Genomic DNA, 8254 nt, shown 5'->3' with positions numbered 1-8254 from the left:
TTTGTTATTTAAATGTTTTTATTGCAGTTTCAGTAAATGAAACACATTTATAAATCACACATTTTGACATCAAAGTGAACTCAACACATCTGAATGGGTTTAAAGGCACACGAGTGAAGAGCAGGTTCTACTTCCTACAGTCCGGTTCGGCACACTGAGCTCTGATCTGGTTGTCGGGTGGCAGCGGTTTCCCCAGATGGTGTCCTGTGGTGAGACCGAAGGGCTGCGACTCTCGCTCCTCCTTCACCTTCGGAAACATCATGAAGCCGCCCTGAAACGTGAGGTCGAAGAGCTCGCAGGGGGCAAAGGTCAAAGGCTTTTCTGCCAACAGTCCTTTAAGTCGGGCTCGCCACCCGTCTAACATGGCGGTCCTCACAGGAGGGGGGCAGTGAGCTGGACTCCAGAATACCTGAGGAGGAAGAACCTGAAAGCCACAGAAGTGAAGAGTGCCGTTCTGAAAGAAACAAGACGAGACGAGAGACGTCAACAACCATCCAGCAGCACAGAGAGAATCGTGTGTGTGTGTGTGGCTGTGTGTGTGTGTGTGTGTGTGTGTGTCTCACCTGTAGAGGCCACAGTGTGACGTTGATGTCTCCGTTGATGCCGTCAGGTCTGAACATCGTCTGTGTTGCTCCAGTTGTGAACGACAACATCGCTTTCTTTTCCTGCAAGAAACAAAGAAATACTCTTTTCATCAGACGTGTCGAGCTGAACCAGAACAACATGACGACGTGTTCACACAGCTGCTGACGTGTGGAGAGAATCAGTGTGTGATGTCACACGTGAGCACAATGTGTGCCACCTCTGAAAATGTTAATAGAATATATATATTATATTCTCTTTCTCTACTCTTTCTGTGGGCGCTCATATGTGGAGGCCGCTGTACACAGACAGAAAGTGAAGGACAATAGGTTAAAATAAATTGTTGTAATGACATAAAATATATCTCCACAGAAGAAATATGACTGCTGCCAAACACTTTACATCAATACAAAATGAAAAATGTTCTTATATTTGATGCATATTATATTAAAAGTTTGTTTCCTGCTCATAAATACTAATCAGAGGAGCTGAAAGTTATGATAGATTGTTTGTTTTGACTCATAATTTTGAGATTCTGTTAATGAACGTCAGAAACATGTTGCAGGTTTCCATGTTGAGAATGTTAAAGGAGGATTAAACAGACCAGTGAACAGTTTCCTGCGTCTGTATCATCATGTTTACTTCATCTCATTATTATCAGTTCTTATCACAGAGACGTGTCGTCCAGCGGAGACGGACGGACCTTGAATATCCCGTTATTGTACATGTTCTGCAGGGAGAAGGCGAAACCTTGTGTCAGCACTCGGTCCATCCAGCCCTTCATGATGGCCGGCACACTGAACCAGTACAAAGGAAACTGCAACAAGAGACACAACACGTCACGCAGACATCAGTGAGATTATTTATTGTTTTATTTCCTTTCAATTACGTCATTCTGTTACTTTTGTCACGCTCAATTTATTAATCTGTTTCCCTGGACAGAATTAAAAGCACATGGAAAAATAAAAGACCTTGTGAGAAAACATCTTTCAGGCTGATTAATGTAAAATGATAAATGATTCTCAACGTCGTAAATTCAAAGCTGCTGTTGAACCATCTGGAGAACAGATGGTTCTGGTCTGGTTTTGGATTCTAAACTGAACTTCTCATCAAGCTTTGTGTGGCTGTGTAAATGCTTCTGTCACTGATCTAAAGAAGTTTGAATATGTTGAGTTGTTTATTCAAATTTCTCCTCAAGCTCCTCAATGTGGAGGTTAATGATTAATCAATTATTTGCTGTTAAGAACTTAACTAGTGACATTTTCCTTAAAATTATTAAAAATTTATGAATTATTAAAAATACAGAGAAATTGCTAAAAATTCTCCTAACTGGTCAGATGAGCTGTCAATCAATAAGGTCAGAGGTTGGCAGCCATCTTGGGTAACTTTACGTTGCAGTTTAATGATGTTTTGCTTTTAAATAGTCGAGTTTTGTGACAGATAGAGGCATAAAAAACATCCAGGCTTGCAGTGCGTTATTATTTAATAGCCAAAGTAAACTAACGTGAGAAAAAGTGAAGTCTCAGCAGCTAACAGGAGCTAGCGACAGGAGCGACCTCTGACCTGGAAGATGATGAGCTCCGCCTCCAACACTTTGCGCTGCTCGGCAACGATGTCGTCACTAAGGCGACCCTCCATCCAGGCGTGCATCGTCTCCTCGCCGTACTGGAAGAGTTCTGGATTCTTCAGATCACCTGAACACGACACACTCGGTCAGGACTTCAGAGGAAACTGGTGATAATCTAAGTTTTCTGTCTTTTTTTTGTTGTATTTTTGGGGGAATTTTACCTGAAAACAAAGAAATAAAGTTTGATATGTACTTCGTTGTTTCAGATGTCTAAAGAAAAGAGCCTGACCCTCTAATAATGCAAAAGTTAACAGTAAACAGTTTTGAGTTTCAGACTTTACACGGAAAACGTATTTGGATCTCTGAATAACACAGTCATCAACAGTGAGGTCACCGATGATGTCGTCCTGCGTGGCGTTGGCTCTGAAGTTCATGGCGTACAGGTCGGACACGACGACCCGGTAGCCCTGCTCCTTCAGCTCCTCCATCGCCACCTCACGTACCGCCGCGTTGAACGACCCCGGACTCTGGTGGGCGTAAACGATCAGGACCGTCTTCTGAGCTGTCACACACACACACACACACACACACACACACACTAGTTAGCAGGTCCATACCTGTGAGGACGAGGGTTGCAGCGTTGTTTCAAAGTTAAACTGTGGTTTGAAAATCGATGAATTCAAATATGTTATTGTTGATAACAATAGAATATTCGTAGTTGTTTATCAAGCGTTTGTTCAACCAAAATACCTCTCTGTTCTCATTTCTATGAGGAACACTGAACATGAAACTAATCCTCAGTCCGACCTGACACTTAAAACTGAGTCTGAACCTTCGATCAGCCCAAACAGCAGGTCCAGCCCGTCAGACGGATCAGACAGCGGACCCGAAGCCGGCGCTGGAGGAACAGAAGAATCAGCCTGAACACAGAAATGAGTTCTGGACAAAATGTCACGACCATCTTTTAAATAGTTGTTGAGATGTTAAAATCACTAACCAACATTTTACAGATCAGTTATGACGTAGAACGATTTGGGTTGCCAGGTTGTAAAAACATGGTTTCTGATGACGACTGATGTTCTAAGTTTCTAATCTGTCGTTTCAAACGAGAACAAAGCCACTGATAAAGAGTTTCACCGTCTGATAAGACAACAGGTCCGTCTGCAGTCTTTCAGATCCACTTTCAAATGTCGTTAATAAAATTAGACTTCTGCTTTAATACAAGTCACAGTTCATCAGCTGCAGCTGCTACAAGGAGATTTGATCCCATCACTCAGCTGGATATCAGTTCAATCTAGAAACATTTTCAGATTCATTGTGAACTTTTAAAGCTCGTCTCGCCTCCTCGACGAGCTCCACACAAAAGTCTTCTTCCAGAATCCATGAAGTCTTTTCTCATTCATCCTCTAACATCTGCAGAAAACTGTATAAATGCTAACAAACTTTTTACAACGGATCAAAACTGTGTGATGCAGTAACGATAGATATCTCCATAACTGCACATGTTGATGGATTCTTTATTAATGATCACTGGAGGGGAATCAGGGGACAAAGAAACAATCCTCCTGTCTGCTTCAGTGCTCAGACACAATTGTTGCTGTTGACAGCAGAGACTCGTGCATGTTTTGCCTCCTTCAGCTCAAATATCAAACTCTTCCTGTGATACTGCAGTGATACAAACACACGTACGTCATATTTTATTCTACTGTACCTTTCATAAATTAAACACAACTTATATTTGTTGTATTTGGCTCAAAGTGACAGACTGGATTGTAAAAAACGTGTCGTATCGTCTGTTGTTACCAGGCAGAACAGAAACATGTACTGTGACGTCTGACAGGTCCTGAAGCCCACAGATGTGATTGTGATTGTGATTGTGGGCTGTATAAATAAAACTGATCTGATTTGATATTGAGTCGTGTTTTGATTTGCATTTAGAAAACGTATGGCTGGTTTTTACTGTAAAGAAATAGAATGTGTTGCTGTGTTCAGAGCGAGCAGTCGGCAGCCGTGTGAATCATTCAAACGTCAGAGATAAAGAAAAGTTAATCATTTCTGTAACGCTCGCCGTCGTCAGTGTGTAACGAGGTCGAGCTGATTCTCAGACACCACAAGTGTTTCAGTGAGTTTAGACGTGAGATGAGAGTTTTGATGAGCTGGTTTCTGTGTCGATCGATGCTGTAAACGTTTTCTGTCTTTGCTGGACTGGTTTTGTGTTTTGAATCTGTATCTGTGGATCTGCATCATGTTGATTTAATCACAGCATTGTATTTTATTTGGAACCTTGTCAAGAAAGACGCATTAAGAATAAGATACTTTTTTCTTACAGTCAGAAGCTCAACGTGAAATCAACTTTATTTTCATTAAGAATAAACAACAACAAGACGAAAACAAGCCGGTCGTTAAAACAATCAGCGGTATGCTAGAGTTTAAAGTCTTGAGACAATAAAGCAGCAGAGACAAAAGTGTCCTGTGTGAATATCTGATGACAACATTCAAAGAGCTGCAGAACATGTCTGACGAGACGACACGCCGGGCGTCAGCAGCAAAAACCAGACAGGGCTGCAGATCCTCACATTCTCAACTGTTGTTCAGAGATTTATGGTCAATATTTAATATATCTGTCACCAATACACACAAAGTCTTTCAGCTTATAGTCTGTGACAAATAGTGTTTCTGTTTCTCTGCCATTCAGCTGTGTTTTTTATCTGTTGGTCTGATTTACTCCCATTTTTTAAATGATTAACTCAGACACAAAGCTCCTGATCAAAGTATGTGGTTTTAAAAAAAACATAAATAAAATAGATAATGGCTCCAAATCCGTCTGGACTTTGGTTCTGGATAAAAAGCAGATAAAAAAAAACAGATTTATTGGAGGTGAAAACGGTAAATGAGTCTTACCCATGTTGTTGTTGCTGTGTGTCTGATGGACCCGTCTGAGGTGTGGACCCGGCTCCGGGCGGCGCCGCGGCTCTTATAGACGGAGTGGATTTCTGTGCGTGAGAAGCATGTTGGATATCAGATGGAGAGCAAAGTGTCTGTAAGGCACAACGACACACTGCAGGAAGTGAAGAAAAAAACGTCTGCTGTCAAACTGTAGGACCGGTTTAGTTCAGTGTTTGTAAAGGGAGTTAGTGTGTGTGTGTGTGTGTGTGTGTGTGTGTGTGTGTGTGTGTGTGTGTGTGTGAGTGTGAGTCAGTCAGGCTGTGGGCGAATCAGATTGGTTTCATTTGGCCTGGAAAAGAATGTTTGGGTCACTTTCAAGGGATTATCCGACCGGGTCATGTGGCTTAATAAACTCTTTAATCCGGCTTAATTTCACCTCGTTAGGAGAGAAGTGGAGGAAGGCGTCGGTTTAGTAAAGCCGGAGCTGTTCGCTCGAGTCCTCGAGTTTAATGTCACCTGTCACCAGCTTCTCTGCAGACTTTCACACACTTCACAGACCAGATTTTAACTCTAATATAATATAATAAAAGTGAAATTTTGCAGCCAGAGAACCTTTCTCACTTCTTTCAGTTGTTTTTTTATTTGTCTTAAAGGAACAGTTTACCCAAAAAATGACAGTTCGGTCATCATCTACTCACCCTCATGTTGATGGAAAGTTTTTGTAGTCCACAAAACATTTCTGGAGCTTCACGGTGAAACGGCGTCGCAGCGTGTTCTTTAACAACAGAGAGTCGCTGGACGCTCGTCTTTACAAAAAACATCAGGCATAAAAAGAAAAATCGTAAAAAGACTCGTGCAGCTCGTCCAACGTGATCTCTGGGAGCTCCGAGATCCTGAACCGATCTGAGAAAACTTTATTTACAGCCCTGTAAAGGGGCAATCTTCACTTCTGATGATGCGCTCCAGACGACTCCGAACTCGAAAAGATCCGAACCTCCTCCTCGACCAAACCCCGACATCATGAGGGAGCAACTGTCTGACGTCGGCACCGGTGGGGAGGGGGTCGGATGAGTTAGACGACAGAATTTGGACTGGACGAGAGATCTTTCACAACCCAATCTCCAGAATTAATGTTAGCTAAGTTACGTTTCTGCAAAACCACAGATAAGCTAAAACTGAACGTTTGTTTATTCCTCTCTCGTCAGAACACTTTGGTTCTGCTCTGATTCGGTTTAGGCACAAAAACACTCAGTCAGAGTTAGAAAACATCCTGATTTGGCTTTCTGTACATCATCTGATCACCATGGAAGGGAGATGCCTTGTCTTGTTAAAGACACCGGTATTGTCGTACAATAGATCCAGTTTGACTCTTACAAATGTTGAAACTCAGTCTCAAACTGAGGTCGGTGGCTCGGCCTGCAGGCGCCGAGGCAGCTGAATGTTTCTGTTCGGTTCCACGGCTGACGAGTCTGACGAAGCTCCTTCGCTGCAGCAGGTGACGCAGCACACTTTCCTCCACAGACACAATGTTTGTTTCATCATGGTGACACTTTGATCAGACATGTTTTGGCTCAGTGTTGGTGTAAGTGCACCTTGAATAAGATAAGATAAGATTTGTTTAAACTCTATTGATTCAAGGCGGTTTGCTCACTGGCAACGTCACGTCACGTTAGCATTTGTGTAAGCTAGCCGCACGGACTGTGAGCTAGTAGCACCAGAGGAGTGTTGCCTCTTATGATGCTAACACGGGATCTTTGTACCTAGGTACCTAGGCTAGGTTGTTAGCATGCTAACTTCAGAACATACTGTATCTCTTCCTGATAAACTGGCGTCATAATGAGAAATACTGTTATTTATTTACATTCTGTTAATAATTAATTTCAGCAAAAGGCAAACGACCTAAATCAGCTTGTGAGAAGATGACAAAGACTTTTTTCTCACTACATGTTTAATATGCAGTCAGGAGCTTTTAACTGAACCACAAGATCAATAAGAGAAAGATCCATAAAACCCTCAGATCAGATTTCTGCTGATGTGATCTGAGAGCTGCAGAACGTCTCTAATGTGTCGTTCAGAGCTTCAGTCTGATGAGATCTCACAGTGTTTGAGAAACCGGCCACATGACTTCTCTTTTTACTGAACGTGCAGCGTGTGTGATTGATCACATCCATCACTAACTCTCTGACGCTGTCAGTTATCCCGCGGTGGATCAGCTCGATGACGGCCGACGGGCTGGAATGTGACAGGAATGTTACCTGAACACTTTCTGTCGGCTGCAGATCACCTGGCTGAGCCTCAGCGACGAGACCTGCTGGGATCACCTGTCTGAGGGGAAACGCTTCAGAGGTCAGAGGTCAGAGGTCGTTATGTGACCGTGTGCAGGAGGCATCAACAGGCAAAGTCAGGCGGCTTAAAGGGACACTACGTAGTGTTGGAGAAGAAATGAAAACTCTGAATATTAGTGAGGTAATAATAAATAACATTGTCCATAAGTGAAAAAACAAGCTGTTCTCTGAGGAAAATAAGGTCCCAGATCAATGTCTGAAGCTAGAATGGTGGCAGGGTCCGCCACATATAAACAGAGTTAACCTGTATGAGTTGTGTTGTCTTCATGAAATCAAGAAGAGTTTGATTGTTTGGCAGAAAAAGATATTTCACTTCTGATTAAAATGTATTCACCAAAACTACAGAGTGCACCTTTAATTCTTGCAGCCAGTGGTGGAAGTTTATAAAAGTATAATTATGTCAGCAAAATGTACAATTAATACTCATGCTGCAGTAAAATCTCTCCTGTTTCTGACATTTTCAGCAATTTATTAAACTGCATCGATGCTTGAAATCACTCAACGAGGAGCCGCTTCTCCCTAAAACCCCAGTGAAATGTTTGGAGTCCCTCCTGACGCACACCTGAGAGGCTGACAGGTGATTAAAAGGTGTCACAGTGTGAATGTGGCTGCAAGGACAGAGACAGGACTCTGAACACTGAGGACGCCTGGTGGACGGACGGAGGATGGCAGGTTTGTGGAGATCCTGCAGTGAAGATAAAAACACACGGGGAGCTTTTTATTGTACATACATGTTTTTGCCGACAGGAGGCAGATTAATCCATGTTCACTATTTAAATTCAAACTGATGTCACAGCACAGATACAATACAGTTACTAATTACCTGTTAGAAAATGTAGTTAGTAACATAATCTATGTATGATAATATAAAGTC

The 8254-nt window shown here is 42.4% G+C and overlaps 1 protein-coding gene across 2 annotated transcripts; it reads right to left on the bottom strand.

The window, feature by feature from the left end:
- nqo1 (NAD(P)H dehydrogenase, quinone 1) lies at positions 1–5749 on the bottom strand. 2 transcript variants are annotated; one of them, XM_030413569.1, is made up of 7 exons: positions 5734–5749; positions 5051–5142; positions 2544–2711; positions 2146–2276; positions 1286–1399; positions 564–665; positions 39–454 (listed from the first exon to the last, which is right to left on the bottom strand). In XM_030413569.1, exons 2-7 carry the CDS (start codon positions 5052–5054, stop codon positions 128–130), a joined length of 846 nt encoding a protein of 281 aa, XP_030269429.1. In that variant the 5' UTR covers positions 5055–5142; positions 5734–5749; the 3' UTR covers positions 39–127. The 2 variants fall into 2 exon arrangements, with proteins under 2 accessions (XP_030269430.1, XP_030269429.1); XM_030413570.1 differs by lacking the exon at positions 5734–5749 and having other exon boundaries at positions 1–454; positions 5051–5225.
- Positions 5750–8254: the final 2505 nt, after the last annotated feature.

Source organism: Sparus aurata, chromosome 4 (assembly GCF_900880675.1).
Source record: "Sparus aurata chromosome 4, fSpaAur1.1, whole genome shotgun sequence".
Classification (NCBI taxonomy): domain Eukaryota; kingdom Metazoa; phylum Chordata; class Actinopteri; order Spariformes; family Sparidae; genus Sparus; species Sparus aurata.
Note: the sequence above shows the minus strand (reverse complement) of the source record. Positions and strands in the feature narration are given on the sequence as shown.

Coding starts and splice junctions, on each gene's coding strand:
- nqo1 (XM_030413569.1), bottom strand. Junction 2,277..2,543: donor CACGCAGGACGACATCATCG/GTGACCTCACTG, acceptor TGTCGTGTTCAG/GTGATCTGAAGAATCCAGAA. Junction 1,400..2,145: donor CGGAGCTCATCATCTTCCAG/GTCAGAGGTCGC, acceptor CTCTTGTTGCAG/TTTCCTTTGTACTGGTTCAG.